We start from the raw sequence: 26,739 nt of genomic DNA on the forward strand, positions 1-26,739 counted from the left end.
AATGTCTGCTTCCCAAGAAACACCCATGCAAGGCTTTCAGACAAAGCAAAAACCAGGTGGTTAAATTAACCATCTATTACTGTTATTTCAGAGGCTCAGCATGGTACCTGACCATCAGAATGTGTTCTGAGAGGAGGAAGAACCTCCCACACTGATCTGAGAGTCTTGGTTGGGAGGCAAAACCCAACTGATCCTAAGCTGTAGCTTCAAACATCCACAGGGTAGAATTGAACGCACTTCAACCTTCTCCTAAAGATTTTACATGCTAATCATTGATTACATTAACAGACTAAACTGCCACTTATACAAGATTTGCAGCCCAATCAGTTAATTAACAAATATTTCATCATTAATATACTAAACATTTACCTAGTACTCTGTTAAAAAATAAAAGGATGTGGTGCTTTTATATATTCTGATGTGAAAAAAGTGACCATAATATGCTGTTAAATGGGAAAAGGCAGGTTGTATATAAAATAGTCTCATTTTTTGTTTCTAGAAGCATGTCTGTGTGTTAAATGCGCATACAAAGAATCTGGCAACATGTATAGGCCTTGATGGTCAGGGAAGGAGAAGGGCAAAACGGGCCGTTTCTCTTTCTACTTATTTGTCTAAGTTGTTTGACATTTTTGAGCAATAACTACCCATGATAAGTATACACCACATTTTGGTTATCCATCAGTGGACATCTGTGGAAAATATTTTAAGTGCAGAAGAAAAACAAAAATTTTAAGAAATGAAAGCATGTCTACGAGAGGCTTAAAGCTATACATTTATAAAGACTCTTGGAGATCGCTACTTGAAGAATAATTTATTAATTCCCCCAAAACAATAATCATATATTACTTTATAATCAGAAAAGAAGTTGATTTCCACTTTGCATAAACATTGAATAGAATGAAGGTCCCTTGCTGGCCGAATTGAAAAGAATAATGTAAGGGCAAAGGGCATGTGTATAAAAGGAAATAGCCGTCAGCAGTGTGGGCACTCATTGTCCGTGGTTCGGTCAGTAAAACTGTGGCCATTTCCAGCAAGGAGGGTATGATGGTCAGGGAGAGCAGGTCAGTGTGCTGGAGAGGGTGAACTTGAGTCGTGAAAGCCAGGAGGCCTTAACAGTAACAGCAGCCTGGAAAGACACAAACCAGCCCTGCCCCTGCCTGCTGCTCCAGGCCCCAGCTGACTGTCTCCTCTCCCGGAAATGCTCCTCCTTCAGATACCCACAGGCCTCCCCCCCTGACTCAGTTCCTGTCTTTGCCCCAACGCCACCTTCTCAGTGCGCCCTCCCTGCTCAGCACGCTATCTAAAACTGCAGCACCACCCAGCAGCTCTCCTGATCCCTGTACTCCGTTCTGTTTATCTTCTCCTCAGCACCCAGCACCTTCCAACCCCTGACATAAATCAACTTACTCACCATGCTCGTGGTTTGCCTCTCGTGGCTGGAACGCACGCTTCCTAAGCCAGTGACTCTTCTCTCTTGTTTTACGGTTGTATCTTTAGGAACCAGCACTGTGCCTGGTGGTGTTTATAGTGGTAGTAGCACTAGCAGTAGTAGCACTAGCAGTAGTAGCACCAGCAGTAATGGTAGTAATAGTAGTAGCGGGGGTATGGTAGTTTTACCTTATTGTTATAGGCCTTCCTTTCTGTCAAGGCACAATTTAGGTTCAGTAAATGGTTGGCACGTGAATGAATGAATGAACTGCTAAAACTTCATGGAGTACTAAGTACAATTCTAAATGCTTCATATTATCCTATCTATTCACTCGTAGACATTGGTGCCACGCATCTCGTTCCCCTTGCATTTCTGCCCCGCCCCCACCTCTTCTATCGTGTGCTCTTCATCTTTTCATTACACTTTTTTATCTTGTTTTCCCATAAATGATCCTTTTTTTTTCTATTCCACTACACTAGCTACTTTTATATTGTTACTTTTACATTTGGCACCCCCTCAACAAGCCACACACACACATACACATATAGTCCCCATTCCATCCCCATCCCCATCCTCACCACCAACACTGTCAGAAGCAAGGGAAATGGGATTTCTTACCAAGTAGAGAGGATGAAAACCTTAAAGACTGGACAATTTAAGGGAAAACCCTAACACGTGAATTTAGCCATAAATCAGTAAGGACAATTTATGTTAATTTAGGAGGTTTATCGTAGTTCAAATGAGATAGTAGGTGTCTAGAGTCCCTACTAAAAGTCCATTCTTATCATCCTTTTGAAGTTAAAAAGAAATTAGAAGAAAAGGAAGCTGAGAGAAAAGAAGAAGTTTCCCTGGCTGAGCCTCCACCCCTGCCTCCTCCTCTCCCTTCTCCTCCTGAAACAGAAAAAGAGAAGGAAACCCATCCTCCACGTGAGCAATCAAAGACTCCTCCTGCCAAAGGAAAACCACCATCAGGTGATTGACAGAATAATTTATCATCCTGTTTGCTAGTTTCTTATTTTCATTTAGAAAGGAGTTATAAATTACAGTACCGGTCCATTAATCTAGATTCAGACTTGGAGCAACTTGAGTCATATGAGACCAAGCTGTATGCTCAGACAGAGGTGGAAAAGCCCTCAGTAGCTGATAGTTACAAAGCCTACGTACTTCACCACATAGGGGGGACCGTGAAGTCCTCCTACCCCTGATTAGAGTAAGTCCACGAACGAGAGGGGAAACGGCACAGAGAATAACCAGAATGAGCTTAGATTAGACCAAAAGGCCAGACGTCGGTGTGCTGATCCACAGAGTTTTACGCAGAGTGAGAACATCTTACAAAAATGAAAATGAGAAACAGCATAAGCAGCTGTCCACAGAATAAGCGAACACATCAACAGTGCTCATTAGAGACTAGAATCTATGCACAATTAACCTCCAGTGCAATGTGGTTATAAAAGGATAGACCAGTGCCTGATGTCTCAGTAAACATATATTTATAATACACAATATGTACGGATAAAGAGCTTGTGTATAGAATATTGTGCAGCATAAGTTTTTTCTGGATTCTAAACCACTAAGGACTGTTAAGTTTTGTGGTAGACAATGAAAATAATGACAAAACTGAAGTGCTTACTTGTTGAAATGCATGATGTTGGCAGAATATCATTATCACTTTGGTGCTGTGTATATGAAACAAGTGTGTCTGCAGTTTCTGGCTTCAGCTTTATAAACGACCAGCTGTGCAGTCGCCCAAGTCTACCAAGGTGTATTCTTCATAGTGTATCGTGACTGTCTTCTAAACCCCATCATCTTCCTGCTGCGTAGAGATTTGAGATGGGTCTGAATAGTTTCAATTAAAGTGATTTATACTAAACAATTACATTTGAAGACTTTAATAACATGTTATGGTCTATTAAAGACCATTGTATTCCAACCAAATGGGGCTAATTAAAGGCAAAATGTACAAACTCTAAAAAAACATTTTTTATCATATAAACAGTAAAACACAAAGCCATGAATTAAATACACACCCTTTCCCACTACCTCGCTAGAAATTTAAAAAAAAAAAAAAAAAACAATTCAGAGATCTGGAGGAAAAATGGAAGTCATTAAATGCCTCATAGAACTGGGAGGACAGAGAGCCTGCAATTTTTTACCCAATGCAGACAGGCCTTGAGCCTGTGGCCGCGGCTCTCCCCTCCGCTTCTTCCCAGCCTGCTCACAGGCAGGAGGACCTATGCACCTGAGCCATGCCCTCAGACCAGTCTCTGGTGTTTCTGGTTATAACACAGTCCAGTCTTGACATTGCTGAAGATTTCTTGCAAATTTAAAATTGTATTCTTGAATACTGTGCACTGGAGGAATAATAAAGCTATTGTTGTTTCAAAGAATGGTTGTATCTGTCTCGTTTTTCCACTAAGGACAGGGCTAGTGCCTGATCTTTAAAAATCTACAGAAGGGTTGATCTCCAGGGGCCTAACTACTGCCTTCCGACAACAGTGCTCACGGGAAGGAGCGCTCGGGGCCTTGGGGCACCGATGGGGCAATAGAATGGGTCTCACTGCCCATGTAGCTCAGTCTGGGTAAGCAATTTTAGGAGGGAAATTTCCAACAGGGTTGGTTTTTTTATATAAAAATTTACAAATTTTTCAAAAGAGAATATTTCAGAACCAAAAACCTGAGGCTTCTGAACATGCTCAACTTAAAAAGCCAGTTCTATCTCCTTTAGAAGCTGAGATGAAGAGATGAATTATTTACGTAAAAATCAAGGTGGAAAAGGGGTAAGGAATAAGGCCTAGTATACTGAGTGCTAAGTGATTTTTGTGCAAATATAGTTTTACTTTGGATGTGGCTCTGCATTTTATATGAGCTTCAAGTGCACTTGGGATTAAGTTTGAAAACTTCACAGTTTTGATCTATTCAAGAGTTTCTTATCAGATCTATTACCAAATGTCAGAATTTAATTTAAAACTAAAATTTCAATGTGATAAAATTCATAGTGCTCTCCATACCGCTATTTAAGAATATTTTTTGAGATTTCAGAATATATTTTAGAACTGATAAAGAAAAATAGCCAGAGTGCATCCTGCCCCCAGCAGAAATTAGGCTTGCCCACGACACTTCATAAGTTCGGTGTGCTGCGTATCTCTATTTTTTACTTTCATTTCTCTGTTGCCTTGAGCTTAAGTTTAAAGCTAGTTAAACAGTTGGTTACCCAGAGTATTGTTATAAAAGGAACTAGAAGCTTATGTAGACTTTTATTATTATTACTATCATTATTATTAAATTTATTTCTTAAAAAGCAATGAATTCAAATGTTTGGATGTTTATTTATGTATTTATTGATGAGTTTGGTGGTCAATTATTTTATAGAAATTAACAGAGTTTCAAGGTTACTCCTTCTGTGTCTTGCACTAGTCTTATTTCTATGGAATCTGGGTTGTTGGATCTGAGATGTTTAAATGTAAGTGATACATGTTATACATTTACACATTCTTATAACTATCACTTCTAAATACAAAGAATAGGTTCCAATGGGGTCTCTCTATCACAGGCATTTCCATTGCCCCATATATTCATCCTTCTACTGAAGAAGAAAAAAAACTGTAGCTCAGGAGAAAGGGAAAAAAATGATTGGATTTTTTTAATGAATAATGCAGGATGTAGTGAATTTTGTCAAGGAACTAATTTATTATTTGAGACATCTAGTTTCCCATTTTCGCCTTTCCCACATTTTTTTAAACTGGATTCCAGGGAACCCAACATAAATATATCGAATCAACCCTTTGCATTGCAAGTTACAGTGAACACAAAATGAAAATGCAGAAAGCACAAGGCAACCAAGTGTGTGGTTCAAGAGAAGTTCAAGGATGTGCCCTATCAAAACAACGTGGCTATTGAGCTCTTCTTTAAGTAGTTTCGGCATCATTCTTGTTACAGATCCAGTTGTCATATTATATAAGGATAATTCCTTTGAAATAAATCCAAATAGAGACATACACTTCAAATAGATTTGTGACTAACTTAAAACTCTGCAGCTATGTTGCATTGAAGAATTCACAGTCAAGTCCACTACAAAATGTTGGTATTAAATTTAGGACTAGGCTTCCGTGTGACAGAATAGAATAACATGAATAAGGCTGTCATTTAAGAACTTTCAGTCCAGTCTGTCTTCAGAAGAATTTTGACTCACAGTAAAGGCCTGGGCCACGTAATGTGGTTCACAAATGTAACTGTTTATCTGGGGGAAGTAACATTGGATTGCTTGTCAAGCATATAGCTCAGACTACTGAAGAAAACCATCAGTGATATTTGTGTGTTGAATTTTGTTTAGAGCCCCCGCACGGTAAGAAAGAATCTCTTCAGGAAGGAAAAGGGAAGAAAGGTGAAACTTCACTCAAAAAGAAAGGTGCAGCAGATAAAGGTAGATGTCATTGAATATAATTCTGCGTTTTCTAACTGTCTCAGTGAAAAAGCTAGATTTGTATAGTAGGCGACACTAAATGCTTCTCACGTCATTTGTAAATCATAAGCCCCTGCTTCATGAAGAATGTAACTTCAGTGTTTCTGCAGCTTGGCTCTTAGCAAAGGTCCTGATGAGAAAAGTGATCCTTATAAGAAATAGTTTAGAGAATATCTAGTATACAGCATATCTACTCCTCAGAGATATTATAGGCGTTATCTTTGGGCTAAGCTATGCCATCAGAAAGCTACATACTGAACTGCATTTCTCGGGTCCCCATGGAATTGTTTTCATTGATAAGCACTTTGGTATAAAATCATCAACTACCTTTCTGTCATATTGCAGTGGAAGTAAAACTTTCATTATACCAAATAATCTGATACTACATTTTCTAAAAGGATAGTATGCCCACTACATCATTCAGTGGCTCATATGAAATCCCAGGTGAGAAATTTCATTTAGAACCCAGATACAGGAAAATCTGTCTTCTTCTAAGTGGTTAGATAATTAGCTAAATAATAGCACTTCCTGTTTTCTAGTTTTCTGTCTCAAAGTTTAGAACCAAATTAGCGGCTCAGATTTAGTATCTGTGCAAGGGCCCAGATCTCAGTTTCTGCCTTTTCATTGCTCTCCCGGTTTTGATCTTCCACTTTCAGTGGCATTTTTCTTGACCCTAATTTCATTTACGTTTTATTTTGTTTTACTTTAACTATTTCTGTGAAATAAGGGGGATACATTTTTAAAGCAATTGACAGCTGGAAGAAGAAAACCCCAGCCTCTAAAAGCACATTAGTTAGATTTATGTTGAAGCTGCTATAACGACCAATTAATTAGAGGTTGAAAGGGAGTCATGGATAGAGGCAGTTGGCATTTTCCCAGGGTACGTTCAAATGGGTTGTAACGAAGGGTGTACCTCTGTTTAACATTCTTTACAAATTGCCAATGTAGTTGCCTCCCAAGAGCATGTAATGTTTACAAAACAATTGCTAAAAAGCTATCTTTATTTTCAGCATTTAAAGATACATAACCATGAATCTCTAAGAGAATCTCACCGTTCTCTGATTATATGACTTGATGGGCTTCAATAACTAGAGCCATTTGGTACGTTAACACTGAGTTAAAAATTTTAGCTCAAATGTTAAAGACTACAACTTATGCTCACTTCTCACCTGTTTATTTTTATAGGAGAATAATTTTTACATTTAAATTATTCATCCCTTTCTTTCTCATTGTGATCAGCGAAATCAGATGAAGGATTGTCATGGAATCATCAGAAGTAGGAGTGAAGTATACCTGGGCACATCAGGCGCTAAATCGTGAGGTTAGACGTGATAGTGCACATGCTCTTAAGAGCATCCTTAGTAAATAGGGTACAGACTCTAAATATGCCAGCAAATGCAGGCTCGGCCAGTACACTGTGTACTAACTAACTCCAAGCACTCACAAAATCTTTTGCTTTTATTTTACTGAAATTGTATTGTGTTCAATCATATTTGAAATAGGGGAAGAAAAAGAAACTCATTCCAATCTCACTTATTATTACACAGTTTTTCTTAGAGAAATTTGTCTTCAAGTGGCCATAGCGTTATCACTTTTACTTCACTAAAGAGTCAGGTGAAAGTATGAAAAATCATCATCAGAACAAAACAGAGGAAAACCTTGGTTATTGACTGAACAAAGATTTTCTTAAATTTTTCTAAATTAAAAAAAATCTAGATACAGTTTTAGACCTGTGGATGATGGATACTCTTTTTAAATATAGAAGTAGAAGTCACTTAAACTTCCTGCAAGATACAATTGCCAATTTCCCCTCTACATATAATCTGTGTATTTTTAACTAGTATAAAAGTAGAAGATAGAGTTACTTCCTAAAAAGCATTATTTATTCAATACTCAGTAAATAAATACATTTTGGGGAAAGAATGTGCCCCCAATTCTACAGGCATCTATAAACTGCATCTAAAATCTCAATAATGAATCTGTAGATAAGTAGAATTTAAAAGGAATAAATTCCTAAACTGTAACAGCCTTGACCCTTTAAGGAAATATTGGCTCCTCCTGGATTAGGGTACTTTGGTCAGTTACACGGTCTTTTAGACCATCAAGGGGCCCCTTAACTGGTATAGATTCCCCTCTTGATGCTGAACTGAAAATTAGGCCTCTTCCTCTTTTTTCTTCTCTTCCTTCTTCCTCTCTCTTTCCCTCTTCTCCTCTCCTCTGTCTTCCCCTCTCTTTTCCTTCTCTCTAATGCCTTAATTCAGCCAAGCTTATAGTACAACTACCTTCGTCCGCACTGTCTAACTGTAGCAAAAAATACGTTCTTACCCTCAGAAGCACAGTGTCTCATGCAGGGAATACGGGAATATTCAGGAGCCACAGTGCCCCTTTTTCTCCTCCCCCAAACCCCTCCCCAGCTCTGGCTAACTCTTACAATGAGCTCCTTCCACCCTGCTCCTCCCCTGGGCTTCAAGGAGCACCAAGCACCACTCCTGTTACAGCTGCCCTCTTTCTCATTCAGTGTGAAGAATTTAACTTGCCAGTGTATGCAGCACGGAATAAAATACACCTGTCTCTAGACTCTAAACTTTGTGAGAACTGTATATTCATTGTGGAAGCAAAGACAGAGATGAAAATAAAATATCGAGTTGTTTATCCTAGCCAAATGAATAAGAGAAGTTGTATTGCTTTTAAATAACCATTACTGGTATTAGTGGTTCATTTCTGGGCTGTAGAGAATGAGGTTTTTGATTTTCTATTAGGTGATGCTGCCCAAAGTTGCTTAAAAAGTAATTAGTGAATTGCCCGAAGCCCAAGGCAATCCTAAATCATTCATCCACCAGAATCTGGCCCTGTTCATCTGCGTGTAATGGAATGATTTCATATACATGTTTAAGGTTCTCCTAAAGGAAAGTCTTCAGGAGGAAAAGTACCAGGAAAGAAATCACCTGCCGAATCCACAGTTGTGCCACCTGCCCCAGTGGGGCCACCGCCACCTAAGCCAGGGTCGGAAGGATGGGTCTATGTGAATGAACCAATTCCTGAGGTATGGCAGTTTACATTCGAGGGAGTGGAACCTGTTCTTTTTACTGTGTAGAGTAAGAGTCACACTGTTATTGGCAGCACCCAGAGGCCTTTCATATACACACACATATATATTCATCAAAACACCAAGGTGACTTTTTGAGACTACTCATTAAACCACATCTCTTCCTTTCCCCACTCCCTCGAGTTTCTGAGTCATGCTTTGAATTCCTGAATGCCGAGATGGGGGGAACAAACGTGAGGAACAGTGTTCTTCCCACGGACTAGCAGAGAGGCAGTTTCCTGGAAAAATGACTTCCCAAGAACACATACCCAGCAAATGATAGCCCACCTTCCATGTTCTCATGCCCGCGTCATAGTGCTCTCAAATGAAGTTTAACCTCGGACTTTTGGAAATAGAAGGAATGTTTTGAAGCTAACTAAACTAATAAAAGAACAGGTAATTATCTGGCTTGAGAACTTGAAACGAGTGCACTAGGATAACGCAAGGTGATGCCCCGGGTAGGCCTGGAAGCTCCATTCAGTTCTTTGTTCTTTGACAACTACAAAGCCCAAGTCTACCTAGACACCTCTGGTTGCCTTAATACATAAATCATCTTAGGAAAATCACACAGAAGGCTCCTTCCTTTGGCTGACCTTCTGTGCCAGGCATTTGGGACCCAATCAGGAATTGCAGTAATGACTGTGTTGCTGTTACCGTTAAGGTTTCCTAGGGGAAATGTCTTATCTCCCTAATCACCTCATAGACTCTTTAATTAATGTGCACTGAGGGGGAAATTTCAACAGAAAATATGTGAGGACGAGGACATGAAATTATATAATTATGGATGTGTATAACTGATGTCACTAAGCCAAACAGAAGCTACCTTTAAAAATAAATATATTTAAAAACTGTCATAAAAGCAGAATATCAAAGTGGTGGTTGGAAAGGAGATAAAACTTAAAGGACATTATTTGGCAGAGGTAGAGAGTGAGGGACAAAAATATTGAAATCCAGTCTTTAACTCCCAACCTTGAAGCCCTTGAGAAAGAAAATCACAGAGGGCAAGAGAGAAAGAGAGCACAGGAGCAGAAAAATAAACACTGTCATTGAGATGTGGCAGCAGCTGCCACGCAGACCTGGTGGTCAGGATTCGGGCAGAAAACAGATGATAAATGAAGGAGAGTTGAAAAAGGACTATTTACATGTATGCGGCCAGTAAGTAAGGAAACCTATAAGGGTTAGATCGTTATCTCCAAAAGGGGGACACCTGGGAGCCATAGTGGCCCCTAGGCTGTGAAGGTGAGGAGCCTCAAGGGACCTCTGCATGGAAGGGGCCATCTGACAGAGGTGACCTTCAGCAGAGGGGTGCAGCCACCCAGATGCAGTGACCCAGCAGAAAGGAGCAAGGACATGCATCCCAGACCTCCCGTTCTTCCTGCTCTCTCATCACTTACCCAGGAGGTGGAGGGCAAAGGTGTCTCCTGAAGTAGTTCTCATAAGGTCTTCCAGGGCACTGGGAAGCGTGAAGAATGAAGGACAATGAGAAGATGTGCAGCACAGACTTCTAGTTACCTCGGCAAAACCATGGAGAAAACCCCTTTGCTACAACCAGAAGAATCCTGTAACACAGAGCAGGCACATGGTCCACTCTAGTCCTTTTCCCACTCTAAGCTCTCCTCATACGAGTTGCAGAGCTTACCTGCAAGGAAGGGGAAAGAGAGGCCCAGTTAAACTTGAATTTCAGATGATTGACAAGTTTAATTGGGCATCTTATACTTTATCTGGTAACAGTAGTTCCAGGCCTGCAAAGGACCCCAGATCTACTACCTCAATAGACATGGTAGGGGCAGGAGAGAAAAAAGAGAAAGAGAGATTGCTTCCATGCCTGGCTCTCTCAGGTAGAGTCAGCAGCCAAGTTCAAGGAGAGCCTTAGTCCCCCTTCCTGTGCCAGCCACAAGGGAAGGCGCAGAGAGAACCAAGGAGGCCATTAAAGTGAGAGGTCTTTGTTTTCCAGTTCTGAAGCTTCGGAGAATATCTGCTTTGCCTACCAATTTGCTATTATGCTTAGTCTTCTCCAGTGGAAAGGGTCCTATTGAATTGCAAAGGATAGATCTGAACATTTAGTCACATCTCATAAGTTTGAGTCCCCAGATCTAGAAAAATTACATCCCAGAGACTGGAAGAACCTAGAGACATGACATTTTCAATCACTCAAATCACAGAAGATACGGGAGATTCTGGAAGACCAGATGTAGGCAAATGCCTAGATATTTAGTGAAAGGCAGATGCGATTTAGTTAACACAGAGACCAATAGTCTATATATTAATCCCTGACAAAAGTTGAGAGATAATTATTAAATGCACGACTTCTGAGCACTTACAAAATACAAAAATAACCGCCCAGAGCCCACCCAGCTTCATTAGGGCTCAATCCTGCTGAACTGGCTCATTCCTTTTCCTTGATAACAAGGTTGGATAGGTGAGTCAAGCAGGTGCCACAGACATTGTACATCTGGAGTTCAAAACAGTATTTGACAATTTCTCATGAAGTTCTTGCAGATGAATGAGAGCTGCGAGCAGGATGTTAGTTCGATTCGGTCCATTCTTCGGTGGTAACTCTTCGTGCTGAGAGTGTTAATGCCTGGATTGAAATCAGACAGGAGGGAGGTTTAGCAGTGGGCTTGTTTAAAATGGTCTTCAGTGCCATTCTGAATACCACGTCCTTTAGGAGAGGTCATGACAAATGAGGGAAGGGAGGGGACACAGAGAGGGGAAGTAGGTAAGGAAAAGGTGATAAATAGTGCATGAGAACATTAATGAAAGGGTAAATATTTGATTTAGATGAAAGAATATCTGCAGTATGGTTTGGATGTAGAATCACAGGCTTTTAAAACTAGATGGAGTCATTCAGTGTTCTAAAAATTTAACTCATGAAAAAACGGTTCAAGTGAGCTGACTTACAGTCATATGCGCGTTTACTGAGTACCCGTTACGTGCTGCAGTGGATGCTGGGAATCTCAAAACAACCAGTTTCATCCTGCATCCCAGCCTGCTTCTCTTCAGTAACATCTCTACGTATTTGACAGGCAGTCCCAGGGAAGACTGTGCGAATTTAGCCTGTCCTTCTCCAAAGGGCACAGTGAGGCTGAGAAGTGGAAACCACAGGAAGGCAAATTTCTGCTTAACACTAGCAAGAATTTCCCAGTAACATGAGTTATGTGACACTGCAGGGGCTGACTTCGAACATCAGGCTTAATGCATCAGAGAGGCCCATGGAGAGACTGGATAATCTATTAGCACTTGGCGTTTCTGAGTCAGAGAGCACGTTAGCCCCAGACGACCGATAAGGTCCCCATGTGTGATTCCCTAAGTAAACAAAGGCACAGTCAATAAGGAAATAAGGAGCACTGCAAATTTATATTGAATATAAGTATCTTTGATTCTATTTCATTTTATTTCTTGGTTTTTATTGTTCATTTGCATTATTAAAGATGACATAAAAGAAACTTTCCAATTTGCATGGCTCACAGAGCAAAGATAAAATCTCTTGGATGAATTCAGAGAAATAACCCCTCATCACTGACATGAACACTAGGTGTTTTCCATACAAAGTGTTTTTCCCACTTAGGTGAAATGCGACATCTGTGACAGTTTATTCATTCAATAACTCTTTCTTGAGCACCTGCTATGTCCCCCAGACACTGTGGAAATTATAGGGAAACCTGCAAAGCGGAGAGTAAGACAACCATTGTTCCTGACTTTGAGAGACAGATATGCTTAAGGATTAGCTGGGGAAAGGAAGGAAAAAAGACCAAGAAGTTTCAGAGAGAATGTTTTCAATATTAGCTGTTGTATCTTGATCTCCTTGCTTATTATCGCTCTTTTGGCTCAATTATTCAGAAGAATTTCCACTTTGAAATTGACTTGTATGCTTTACTGTTTAACAGGAAATACCTTCATTTTTAGTGCCTTACTGGGAACTAATAGAAAATTCCTACATAGACTCCATCAAAACAGTGCTCAGGAGCCTGAGAGAGGACTGGCATATTGTGCTTGCCTTCTTATATGAGACCAGGTAAGTGAAGCAGCCGGAGCTGGGACTGTGGGGTTGACAGGCAGGACATGCAAACTGCAGCCTGTTCCCTTGATACCTTACAGAACAAGTTTCCAGCATTTTCTAAGGCGCCCAGATCACAAGCAAGATTTTGTATCTCAATGGCAGGCCGACTTCAACTCACTTCCTGAAGACTTGTGGGACGACGAGGAAACAAAGGCGGAAGTCCACCAAAGAGTGAACGTAAGGGAGTCTGTGACCTGCTGGGCCAACTCTCCACACTCTCAGACCTTGCAAAACTTGAACCCATTCCCTTTCTTGCTTCCCTGAGGTGTGAGGATGAGGAGGGAAGTGGTCTGAAGGCTTACTTTCAAGAGTGACTGTGGAAAGGCCCACTAAGACGGCTGGCATTTGAGCAAACTCAGTTCAGAAGTGACTGCGTGAGCCATGCAGATATTTGGGGCGAAGTGCATCAGTCACAGGGGAAAACAAAGGCAAAGAAAGGCACTGGAGGGGGGCGGGGTGCTTGGTGTGTTTGAAGAACAGCGAAGAGGCAGGTGTGGCTGGCACAGGATGAGTGTGGGCCAGAGGGGTTGATGAGGAGATCCGAGAGCCCCTAGGAGACCAATTATCTGAGGCCTGGAAGGTCATTATTAGGGTCTGAATGAGAGTTGGAGCTTTCGGGCATGGATTTAAAAGAGTCTATAGTGGAATAAAAGCAGCAGGGAGACCAGTTGGGAGACATTTGAGAAGCTATTAAAATCAAGTGAAGGCATCATGATGACTTGGCTGGGCAGGGCGCTGGAGAGTTTAACTCAACAGGTATTGAATTAACAATTGTCCCAGTGACACTGAAGTATTTTACCTGTTCTTAGATGTTCCTCAAACAGTTATTAACAGCTATGTAAATCCAAAACATATCTGCCTTTTCTATCTTTCCTGCTCATTCATGATGTCAGCCCTCCTGTAAACTTCTTCCCCCTATCAGTCAGGTGATTGTTGGTAGAATGAGAAAGGTTTTACATTTAAAATATCTTATATGGGATTTTCTTTCTGATTTCAACTGTATAACATCTGTTGTAGATAAATTGGATAATAAGAGGAAGCAAAATTTAAAATGGCAAATCCATAATCGCACTGCCATTAGATAACCATTGTTATCACTTTGGGACAATTATTCTTGCAAAATATGTGACTGTAACATAGATATTATTTTGTAACGTTCTTTTTCAACATAGAACACATTTTCTTTCTCGACGAAAACTCATCTACCTCATTATTTCTTATACCTAAAAGATATTTAATTAATTGAATATATCATAATATATTTGCAAATATCTGTTGAGCACCAACTTTATATTACAGAGAATTACACAGTAAAATTCAATCCAGTTAATTATTTACCACATCCTTAATTATTTTCTTGGACAAATTTCCAAAAAAGTGAAACTGTTAGATCTAAAATGATGCTTATATTTTTAGTATTTTTATTGTTTATTTTTCATTGAATGTATTGGGGTGACATTGGTTAATAAAATTAGATAGGTTTTTAAACAGCTTAAAAACCTACAATTTTTACTCCAAGTAACAGATTATGAGAATGCACCAATTACTTGGTTCTATCTTTTTTGTTAATTTTTGCCCATGTAATGGTAAAAATATATATTGTATTTTGCTGTGTATAATGCACAATTTTTTGCCCAAACTTTTGAGAGAAAATTAAGGATGCACATTATACATGGGTAATACTAATTTTGTATCTTTATAAATGTTATTCTTTTATTTATGGTTATGCATTAAAACTCTAGAAAGCAATAACAATATCCGTATGTTCAAAGCTAAGTATTAAAATTCCTTTATAATACAAAAACCAAGATCTAAATACAAATGAATAAAAAATTGAATTAAAAAATTAAAATTAAAGATTTTTTTCCTGAAAGTTTGGGCCAAAAACATGGGTGCATATTATACATGACAAAATATGGGTAGATACCTTCTGTAACTTGCATTTCTGTTTTTACAATAGAAGTTGACTATTTTTTCATAAGTTTATTATTTATTTCTCTTCCTCCTGAAAACTGTTTATGATTTCTTTTGATTTTTCTGTTTCAAGTGTGCTCTTTTTCTTATTGATTCTAAGACCTCTTTATATATTGAGGATATAAACCACTGGTTGCTCATATATTACAAATATATTCCCAGTTTGATGTTTGCTATTATATTATTATTTTTGAAGATCTGATTGGCTTTATGAAGTGATTCATGAGTCAAACGACATCCCATCCAGAAAATAGAAGGGCACTTGCCTTTATATTATTTTAGATGAGTTTTAATATGCAGAAGTCCTTTCATGTTTGTATATATAGATATAGATATTTTTTCTGTATAGCTTGTCTTTGTGGTCAATTTAAAAACTATATCTCCAGCTGTGGCCAGTGTGGCTGTGCTGTTTGGAGCAACATCCCAGAAACCCTTCAGGGCAACAGAAGTTCATAGGGGAGGCAACCAATTGATGTTTCTCTCTCATTGATGTTTCTCTCTCTCTCCCTTCCTCTCTCTCTAAAAAGAATGAGAAAAATATCCTCAGATGAGGATTAAAAAAATACATCTCACTCCAAGATTATGTAATTAATTTATTTTTAATATTCTTAAATTTATTTTAATTTTTAAATTTATTTTAATTTTTCGGTTGCCTAAAATATGAAAAAATTCTTATTTATTTAAGATGGATACCAGAAAATAACTTAAAGTCTCTATTTGGAAGGTTCAATAAGTTTTGGCCAAGTCAACCACATCAATATTATACTTCTTTTTAGCAATGGATCCTCAGCAGGATAGAGTAGAGAAACCTATGAAGTTTTAAAAAATAAACCTGCATTTGCTTCAGGCCCTATGTCTGAACTCTTTAGGTTTCGAATGGGCCCTTGTATCACATTCAGTTTTTATAGTGTCATAGGTCATTCAGATTGAAGCAATTACTCTATTCTTTTTTTACATTTTTCTACTACATGATCTTGCAGAACACTGATGAGAGTAAAGTAAGAACCTCTGTGACTGCTACATTTCTCTCCATTTCCTTGCCACAGTGTTTGACTTGCAGACTTTAATGCAGCGGCAGTGCTTTTGGAGGAAGGACTAGACCGCAGAAAACAGCACTTTACTCAAGTGCAGGTCACTTGAGTAAAGTGACCTGCAGTGCATTTGTGGCAGACACGGGCATATGATTTGGTGTCTTTCAGGTGGACTAAGAGCAAAAGAAACATTTGAGGAATGAAGTGCATTAGGTGTAAATTTTCTTTAGGGACTTTTTTAAGACAGGCAAAGGATTTTAGTTTTATTCCACTGAGGTCATTGGAACCATGCCCCTTGTGCGTGACAGCGAGGTTTCTTTCTGTCCAGGATTTACGAGACCGCCTGTGGGACATCTGCGATACCCGGAAGGAGGAGGCTGAGCAGGAGCGTCTGGACATCATTAACCAGAGCTGGTTGCAGGACTCGGTGGGAGTAATGATGAACCACTTCTTCTCGCTGATGCAGGTAAGAGCGCCGGTCACTGTAACCCAGACTCTTCCCGCCACTGCCGTGTTCCTCCTGTAACAGGGCCTCAGGGAATGTGAAGGGTGTGTCCAGCGCTCATTTTACCCACAGCACTCCGCCCACCCTGAGCTCCAAGCAGAGGAAGGTAAAGCTGAAATAAATCATTTTGGTCCCAGCCAAACCAGCTCCAGAATTGACGAGGTCTTGAGCAACCACTCATCAGCTCTGCTTCCAGGCGACCTAGAGGTGTGGTGAGGACAGCAGAAATGGGGACTCTGACGGTTGTTGCCTCCTTCGCCTCTCACAGTGGACACCTAAAGTGGCCCTGCCCCCAGGTGTGGGCTAGATCAGACCCAGCAGGCATCAGATTCCAGAAACAAGGTTGTGTCTGGATTGGAAAAGCAGGCCCTTCATCACAACCTGATTAACTTAGATTCGTAGCCTGTTAAATAGACAGTCGCACTGGACACGAAGACAGAGGTTGATTTTATTCCCAGACGACTGTCAACAGGGGAGAGAGCACAGACCAAGTGTGGCTACCCAGCTCTGCCATCTGCCAAGAATAAGGATGGAGGGGAAGGGCGAGTAATAGTCTATCTGTGTTTTCTAACTGTCCTTGCCTGAAGGGAGGGTGAACTTTCGCCTGTTCTCGTGACAGGAGGAAGTTACACCACGTGGAGCAAGTCACCCTCTCAAAGGCACTGAGACCTAGGGGCTCTCTGCCTTGATGTTTCCATTTCAAAGAGATGCTTCCCAGTCCTAGAGGGGGCTGCACCTCCTTTCAACCAGCCCCCCATACCCAGGCCCCTCTGACAGCTGTCACTCTGTCCCATGCATCTATGCCTCTGTTTCTATTTTGGTCTTAATTTCCAGAAAATTTATTCCAACCTACATGTTTTAGAATAGCGCTCACAGAGCTTACAGAAAAGTACAGATAAGTTTGTTTTTCCTTTGGGAATTAACATTATATTTGCTATGAAAGGCAGAAATGAACCGTTTTCAAGATACAAAGAGACTCCTTCAAGATTATTACCGGGCAATGGAATGCAAAATCCCAACAGAGGACAACAAGAAATTTACTCACATCCCATTGGTCCAGCTGGATAGTAGAGACCCTTCGGAAAGCCACCTTAGGTAAGACAGGCTACCGTGCTGCACTGTGACTGGTCTGAGCACAGAGCTTTGTGATTTTAAAGTGAATACCACTAGTAAAAAGACACACCCCTGTATCTGCAAATCCAGAAAAGCTCTAAAAACTGAACACCTTACTAACTTTGACTTAAGACTATTGATATGCATACTTATCCCACTTCTCGGGAATATTTCCTCATTTTTGCTGCCAAGGTATAGTGTGTTTTGTTATGGAACACTTCCACAGACTCCTCTAGGGATGGTAGGGGAAATACAGTATGTATGAATTCTGAATTCTGAAAACACTTTTGACCCCAAAGATCTCCAGTGACGGATTGTGAACCACTATCACTTTATGAAAGGCCTGAAGCTGCTGTGTGTGTGTGTGTGTGTGTGTATCATGTTGTGTGAATGAAGATTGAAGGGGCTATGAGTCTTCTTTTACAGGGAAGAAAGTTGAGAAATAGTGAAGCCTTAGTCATATGTGATTATGACTTTATGGGACTAAAGGACATTAATAGTCTAACATGAGATTTGTGCCCGCCAGAAAGTTAACTTGGTGGTAAAGTTAGAACAAAAATTATATTTTCAGCCAAACTTGCCTGTGCAATACAAAAGTTTTATAAATAATTTTTATAGACCCAGTGGGTAGGGATGGGAGAGGGGCAAGAACCCAAACCCTGAGAAGCTATGAACAGGTAGAAAAATGTCTCCAAGAAAGAGGGGGTGACAGTGGTGGTAAGTCATGTGACGTGGCTCCCAAGTATGAAACACTGAAAGAGCAAAAATTAAGAATTAAAATAAAGTAATAAGAGATAAAACCCCAAAATTTTTAAATTATATGAATTAATTAAAATGAGTTACTAAAATAGAATTAAGAATTAGAGTAATATTTTCTCTTGACCAATCATCAGATCATGAGAAAACAAGAAACTGTGGGTATGAAGCGGGGGAAGGAAGTTAGGGTTTTAGGTGATATACAGACACTGGACATTAACTCTCATTTCCAAGGAGATGAGCTATGCATTGTAGATTGAAAGTTGTACAGGTACTTTATTTTACAAGCTTGCTCAGTCAATACAGGTAGTGGGAGCTGCTCAAACTAAATGTGGGGCAGTGAGTGAGTTTTGAAGTCAGATAGAACTGGCTTCACCCCCAGGTCTGTTATTTACCAGCTGTGTGTACGTAATATCAGATAACTGGACTGTTTGGGAAGGTCACCGCAACTCTTCTAAGCCTTGGTTTCCTTGACTGCAAAGCCGGGTTGTTGTGAAGATCACAGAAATCGAAACCCTCAAAGCACTGAGAACCATGTCTGGGAATCAGAAGACTTGAGATCTGGTCCAGTAATTCTCATTAAGCGGTGACTATTATTGTTATGGCATAATATGATAGTTAAACTGTTCTTACTAACGTGCGCTATTTTAACTGTGAGTGTTGCGTGTTCTTGCTTGGTTTGTTTTACCCTCCCCTTTTCCAAAAAGGATTTGAATAAACCTGAACACAGTAGTGTTATACAGTGCTCTGAAGCCCCTTTCTCCTCCCTCTAGACTTCTTTCATCTAGCCCCATCATACCCCTGTCAGGCCCATCTGTAAGCAAGAAGACATAAGATACAAACACAGGAGACATGTTTAACTCAACAAGCTGCTGACGGAGAACTTTGAAATTAAAAACAATAAAAAATTCCAAAGGCAATATGTACCTTCAGAGCCATCAAAAGAGGCCAAGTTTCAATGTCTACAGAAGCAGTGCATTCCATCCTCAGCACAAAATAGCAAGGCGGGCATAATGGGAAAGCTGTTAATGTTGGTTAGGAGAACGAAACGGGCAAAAGAACAGCCAGTTGTTATTTTCTGCAAAAACAACACAGCACCGATCCTAACCTCAAATCACTGCTATGAGTCTACTCTTAATCAGTGTAGCAGCCAAGCCACCCATCAACCACAGCCTCTCTAACATATGGAGGGAAACCAGCACGGTGTTAAGCATTTTCACATAGCTTGTCTACTTTATCCCTGCAACAAACACATAGTAACTAGTAATTAGTTGATAGCTAATAATTAGTAATTACTAGTAATTAATAATAATAATAGTGACATTATTATCATTATATTTGTATTATTTCAGGAAGAACAGAGCCTCAGAAAGCTAAATGACATGTCACATTCCTATCTATTGATAGTGTCAGAGCTAGCTAGACCAGTTTCTCCTGGTCAATGAATTCTAAATCGAAATTCTTTTCTGAATGATATGCCACCACTCTGTTTTTCAAAGCAAGGTGTCAGGAAATGCATGCTGTACTGTATTAAACATCTAGAGACGATCGTGGAACCTTGCCTTAACTTACGAAACATATGAATCCCACGTGTCTTGGACTGGGATTTGGCACCGCTTGGCTACTGAAATGTGAACTGTCCTGTGGGTGGACATACTGAGCAGTAAGTGGCTCCTGAGCACGTGGCCGTTATAGGCACGGTGCACTGTCAGGACTGCAAGCACTCTAAGAATCCAAGAGCCAAGTTCAAGAAACTCTGTCTGATGCTTCAAAACTAGGCCAGCTAATTGTTTGCTGGGGTTCACGATCAGCTTTTTGAGTCACCGCTTGGTTCCCCCCCGCATCGTGACTCTGCCTTAGCAACCGTGTGTTCTCATTATTGCTCCTGACTCTCCTCCACAAGTCTCAGCAAAGGCATCGCTGGTGCTCCTCACTCTGCACTCCTTGCTCAAGTTGAAAGCTCTCACTTTGTGTCACTGAGATGGATGCCAGTCACGAGCATTCTTACCCGTGGATCTCTCCTGCTCCTGTTAGCCTTTGAGATCCTGGGATCATTAAGGAATACAATGTTCCCAGGGCAGCCCTGAACTTTCTACGTGGAGCAGCAATGTGACTGACAGAGGGGGGAGGGAGAATGTAGCTCTGTGTTCCCACGTCACTTTACAGAACAAAGAGAGGGGCTCGGCCACCCATACACTAGGGGGGAGGCTCCTGGAGCTCTTCCCCACTCACAGCCAAAACAGTATCGTCTCACTGGGAAGCCCCCTTGCATACCCTGCTTTCTAACAGTCCACTTCAGGAAGCCAAATGCTAGCCATCTTAAAGAAAAGATGCCCAGTTCCATGAGGTTTGCTTTTTTAGGGATGATTTACTCCTTGTCAGCAGTTTATGTCCTGGATAAATTTCAAAATTGCATTTCTTCATAATTGCCATCATTTAATCCCCTCCTCATAATCACTAAGAATTAAACCTGGAAATTAAGTTTTGTCATTGTTCCTAGTTTCCTCTTGCTTTTAAGACATTCTAGACCACAAAAAACATGAATACAGTCTTTTGTAGACTTTTCTTCATTTAAAGAGTTTTACCAGGAGAACTTTGAAATTTAAAACAAGACAATAAAATTTGCAAAGTAACATGGTCATAAAAAGTAGAATTCTGTTAAATAAAATCTTTATATTTCTTTTTTGTTTTCCAAAGAATTCCTCTAGCTTCTCGAATATCTGTTTCTCCGGATTCAGCTGTATCCAAATCCAAACCAAAAACCATACTGAAAGTCAAGATTGATCACTCGCTGGAAAAAGTAGAGTTAAACCTCGAGGCAGATGAGAAGTTGGTGATGGACACCTGGCAGCAGGCTTCCTTAGCGGTATCTCACATGGTAAGCTGTGCTTTTTCCTGTCTGTCCTTTCAGTAATGCCCATACATTCAATGGCAATGTCGGTGACATGCTATGGATAAAAAATTTACATTATGTTCACGAGCATTGTATACATTTATATCTCAACTTTTTCCCAAAAGAAATACAAAGTGAAACTATTAAAAAACAGCAATTATGTGAGATCAAGAAAGGAGTGAAGCACCATTTTGGGTATTTTCTATTCAGAGCCAGACAGAGTTCCCAGGGCAGGACCGCCAAGGGCCAATCAGGGACCGTCAATGAGGCGGGTCTAGTGTAAGGCGATAGGGAGGGCCAGCACCGTGGCCAAGTGGAATTCACACCGTTGTCTGCAGATGCATGGGATTCTTGGCCCTAACCAACTTTGCCATTTAAGGATGATGCTCAGTATGACTAGATTTTTAATTTTCTAAGAAAAGCCAGAAATGTATATTTTATGTGAAATATGAAAATTCATATTTTAATATGTTAGAAATAAAATTAAAATTTAAAAAATTCACAGAACCAAACAAAATATAAATCTGCCCTCTTGGACCCTAGTTTATGACCTCTTCTGGGCATTTTACTTACGTCACCTGTGAGGTGTTATTATCCTCTTTACATTGGAAAATGAAGGTGCAGAAAGGTTAAGAAGCTTGCCCCAGGTCACTCATCAGGGAAGTGTCAGAGATGAGGTTTGACTCTGGGTCTATATGAGTTCAGGGTTCACATCCTTTCCATCTTCCCTGGGAGGTAAAAAGATGATAGTCCCTGCCTGAGCCAGAACCAAATCCAAAGAGACGGGGAAGGCACACAGGTAACCTCAGTCCAGGCAGCAGCCTCGCCCACACACAGTCTGACTCGGATGACCATTGTTAATGTCGCTCTGCAGCCCTGGGTCCACAAACGCCTTTCCAGCTTTGTTCCTTCTGATTTTCCCTACACTATCTCCTTTGAACAGAAAGCAGTGACAACTTCCCAAACGACTTCATGGAAAAGGTGGAAGAGGATCTTGCATCACAATCTCTCTTGGAGAGCAATCAACACTTCTGATCAGGCATTTTCCAAGTCCCTTCCTGGCCACTCTGCCTCCAAGGTTCTTTCTCTGGCTTTGTCCCACGGCAACCTCAGTGGCTCCTTTCTGCCCCCCTCTTTTATTCTACTTTCTTTCTTTTCACCCTCTCAAGAGTGATTAGCAACTCTTCTCATTGTCTTGTTTCTTTTAAAAATCATTTTAGTGTGTATTTTGTCACACATAAGAAAAGCACATGGAATATAATTGAATGGCTTAAAGAACCCACCCAAAGTGCATACTCATGGAACTGCCGCATGGGGAAAAAGAAAAAGCCTGCTCCTGCCAAGTCCTTCCTGTGGCCCTTCCCAGCACTCACGCCCTCGTCCCTGCAAAAGGGAACCTCATTTCGCCTGTTTAGTAATCATTTCCTTGATTTTCTTAAGAGGTTTTTTTTTTTACCCATATCTATAACTCTAAATAGTATAGGTCAGCTTTGCTTGCTTTTGAGCTTTAAATAAACAGACTCATACCTGTTGTCTCTCTGTGTCTTCTTTTGCTCCATAGTATTTAGTATTTGTGAAACTCATCCCGTCCTGTTGAGTGTAGCTGTATTCTGTTCAATTCTGTTGCTGTGTAGTGTTTCTTTGCGAAGATACCTCACACTTCACTTAACTAGATACCCATTCGGGCTCCCAGTCTACTGCTGCGGCGGACATTCCCATACATGCCCAGGAGTGAGCATGTGCACCCGTGACTGTTGGGTATGCATCCAGGAGAGTGTGCCGTCTTCAGTGTCAGTAGACAGTACTGTACGGAGTACGTCAGCTTCCCCGGGTCATACTAAATCCGGTCCCCATTGGACTGCAGTGTCATCGTCGTCCTCAGTTAGGTGACCACCTATCATAAATTAGGTCTGCTGCACTGCTCCATTTGCCCATCCTTACGCCCAGACCACACCCATGGCACCATTTATTTGTTATCCAGATGAGCAAAGCTTCCACCATCTCTCAAGAGCATTCTGGCTCTTCTAGGCGGTTTGACTTTCCATATACATTTTCCCATCAGCTTGTCAAGATGCATGAAAATGTTGGTTGTAGATATTTTTTCAGATAGTATTATTAGATTGTGGAAATTCCTTTTCATTTCTAGCTTACTATGAGGGTTTTAAAATGAACTGTGTTATCAAATGCTTTTTCTGCATCTGTTGAGACTATCACATGATTTTCTTCCTCTATTTTGTGTTATGTGAAATATATCAGTCAATTTTTTAATGTGAAACTTAAGTCCAGCATTGTGATGAAGCATCATCCTTCTTAGACATTGCTGACTTTGTCTTCCTAGGAATTTGTTACATAAACAAAAATTTGAATTTTTGTTCATGTAACTTGTCAGCCATCAGCGTCTAGGTCATATGAGCCTCGTAAACTGAATTGGGATATAGCTTTGGAAGATTTTGTGGAAGTTGGAATTATTTCTTCTTGACATGTTTGGTAGCATTTAACAAGAAGCCACTTAGGCTTTTAAGAAGTTTGCAGGAAGGGTTTGTTGTTGCCCCTTCCATTCAGGGATTCATTTTCTTTAATGGATATAGAGAAATTTCTATTTTCTGGTTCTTCTTGGGGGAAAAAGAAACCTGGCTTGGCTTTGGTAAGTTTTATTTTGCTAGAAACTTCCCCACTTTTAAAATTTCACATTCACTGGCATAAAGGTCTTTAAAATAGCCTCTGATGTTAGTGTTAACATAACACAGTATATTACCTACTTGAGGAGTATATTACCTTCTTGATGAGCTTACCCAGAACTTTATCAATTATATCAGTCTTTCCAAAGAACTAACTTCCAACTTCATTGATTCATTTTACTTTTTGTTTCTTAATTTAATTTTTTCCACATTATATTGTTTAGGATTATTTTCCCTTTTAAGCTCTCTCATAAACTGACTAGATACTGCTTCTTATATAGTCATGGGCATTAACTATTTCAACGCCTTGGCTAACGCCATTTTTCTCTCCTAAGTTCTGCTCCTTCTTCCTTCTATTTATGTAAACCTTATACTTTCTTTAAGTTTTCAGGATGAGTTCCTACCTTGAGTCCTGACCAGTTAGTTAGTTGCCTGTTTCCATACGCTCTTCAATTTCTTGTAACACTTATTGTCTCTCCCATTTCTTTGGCCCTCGTTATCTAGATTATGGTTTGTAATTTATATTTTTTTAGTTGTTTTCTTGAATACTAACTAGATTCTAAAACTTTTATGTCCCCTACACATAGCATAGCACCCATTATCTAACATAATACGAAGCCCTAAAACCAGCCTTGGGAGGCTGCTGCCTCCGTAGTGGTGACGCCGACACTCACATTAGTGAGGGTGACAGTGACAGTGACGCTGCCTGCGAAGGCCACAAAGGCTACCGAGCACCAGAGAGTGGGAAACCAGAGCTAGGAGTTCTAGAAAAAATATCAATTATTATTTTTATTGCTAATTGAGCTACATAAACCTAATTTACAAATCTTATGAGTCCCATTAAAATTACCTGGGGGAAATGACGTTTTAAAATATGACATGTAGACATTTTAAATTTCTAAAGCGCTGTTAGAAAGAGAGCATCCTACAACATGAAGAGCGCTGACTACCCCTCCTGATTAAGCCATGTGATTTTAGGAAAATCTGAAGCTTCAATTCCTTCAATACATAACATTCTACTTACCTTTTCTTTCTTGGATTGGATGGTTGAAAGATTTAATGAAATAATGTATATGAAAGTGAGAACTTGTCAATATAATAGGTCATTATGTTAAGATATTTATTCAAAATTATACTATTTTCCTTATGGAACTTTAAAAACCACCTAGAAGGCATAGGAGAAAGGATCGTTTAGTAATTACAATTACTTATATTTGACTCCTACTTTTATGTTTCTAATAGGCATTTATGACTTTGATGTCCCATGACCAGAAGGAAATTTTGAGTTGCGAATGAGACAGGTGTGATTTAGTAAATTGTTTCAGGGAAAACAATGGCAGCCGAGATTAGAGCTGCCAAAGTGAGAACACTTGAACCCAGGCTTCCTTCCACACCGCAGTTTTACCGGAGTTGTCTATCTCGCATACTATTAATTGTTAGCAAAACTTGCTTCTAATTAGCAGGTATGCAATGATTTCAAAGAAACGAGTCATATTTAATGCTCACAATGCCAAGGCATTATTTCTAGCGTTTCTTCAGCCTTACAAGCTAAATGCTGGAGGTATTGTGAATTATGTGAATTCTTTTGAGAAAGACCCGTAGGTCTTTGAAGGAAGTAGAAAGTAAAATGAAGATGATGATGATACGATTATCATCATCATCATCATCACCAACACAAGGTTGTTTACCAGGGAGGAAAATCCAATTTTAAAGGAAATTGCTAACTTACCTAGTGCTTTGCAAGAACAGATTAAAAAATGAATTGCTTGCAATTTAGGGGGAAGTGTTAACAAGCCTGCTTTCAGCATTACCAAGAATTTGGAGTAGAGTATATATCATTAAATCCATTTTTATCAAAAGAGCATCTGGTTTTAAAAAACAATGTAATACCAGTTTGCTCTTTGAAACCTGTCTGTATACCCGCAAGGTTGTGCTACCATCAAAGAAGCTGTGGGTGTATTCTGCGGAATAATATTATGTTAAAAGAAATTCCATCAATTAACAAGCATTTCCCAGGCATCCCCTATGAGCATAGCACAGTGCTATGTGGAGAATTCCAAGAAGTGGAACTCACCCAACTGTCGGGAGCTATAAAGGCCACACTTAACGCTCACAGAACAGTATGGACTCCATGGCTTGGCTTGGCTTATATGCCAAGCCAGGGAGTATGAAGTGTATCAGGAATTTGGAGCAGACAGGAATAGGCTGGTCTATCTGGCCCCCATGACTAAGCTTCTTTGCGGACAGAGATTGTGCCTTTAATCACCTTTCTTTTCACCTTCACCCACCTTCCTCTTTCTCCTCCTGGCCCCTCACCCAGTTCTCCCCAGAAATAAAGCCAGGCTTGGACACAGTAAGCACTTTAATAAGTAAATTAATCCCTGTAGACCACCATTTCCTCACCAGTCACCTTATTAAGATCTAAAAGTTGAACTATACATGACTCCTGCCTCCAGGGTGTACGCAGGTTTTCCTTCTTTCTTCTGGGAGTCTTCCCTCAGCTCTCATTGCTCAGGGCTGCACCCAGGAATGCCCTTCAGCTCTCCAGGGGCAGTTGGACTTATTTCAAAGGTCCGATCTTTCTAATGGTAGGCACAGCCCCAGCTGCACAAACCCCAAGACAAAGTTTTTCTGCAGCCTAGAGGGTAGAGCCAGCCCCGGAGGGGAAGTGAGGACAGCACCCCAGCTCTCTCCATTCATCAGGGGTGGCCATATAACTCACCCCTCAAACCAGGATACATGTCAGACTGAAAGGA

At 40.2% G+C, this 26,739-nt stretch overlaps 1 protein-coding gene across 13 annotated transcripts in view; it reads left to right on the forward strand.

The window, feature by feature from the left end:
• SPEF2 (sperm flagellar 2) overlaps positions 1-26,739 on the forward strand; it is a 146,832-nt gene that overhangs the window by 71,488 nt on the left and 48,605 nt on the right. For 12 of the 13 annotated variants that reach the window (XR_008425601.1, XR_008425604.1, XR_008425605.1 and 9 more), the window contains 8 exons: positions 2,228-2,401; positions 5,760-5,849; positions 8,783-8,931; positions 12,861-12,988; positions 13,072-13,210; positions 16,367-16,504; positions 17,487-17,638; positions 21,110-21,290. Coding sequence is in view for 7 of the 13 variants with exons in the window: in XM_053914258.2 (XP_053770233.1) it covers positions 2,228-2,401; positions 5,760-5,849; positions 8,783-8,931; positions 12,861-12,988; positions 13,072-13,210; positions 16,367-16,504; positions 17,487-17,638; positions 21,110-21,290 (1,151 nt within the window). In the remaining 6 variants the exon portion in view is untranslated. The remainder of the gene's footprint in view (positions 1-2,227; positions 2,402-5,759; positions 5,850-8,782; positions 8,932-12,860; positions 12,989-13,071; positions 13,211-16,366; positions 16,505-17,486; positions 17,639-21,109; positions 21,291-26,739) is intronic. The other variant, XR_008425602.1, reaches the window with a different exon arrangement.

Source organism: Desmodus rotundus, chromosome 1 (assembly GCF_022682495.2).
Source record: "Desmodus rotundus isolate HL8 chromosome 1, HLdesRot8A.1, whole genome shotgun sequence".
Classification (NCBI taxonomy): Eukaryota; Metazoa; Chordata; class Mammalia; order Chiroptera; family Phyllostomidae; genus Desmodus; species Desmodus rotundus.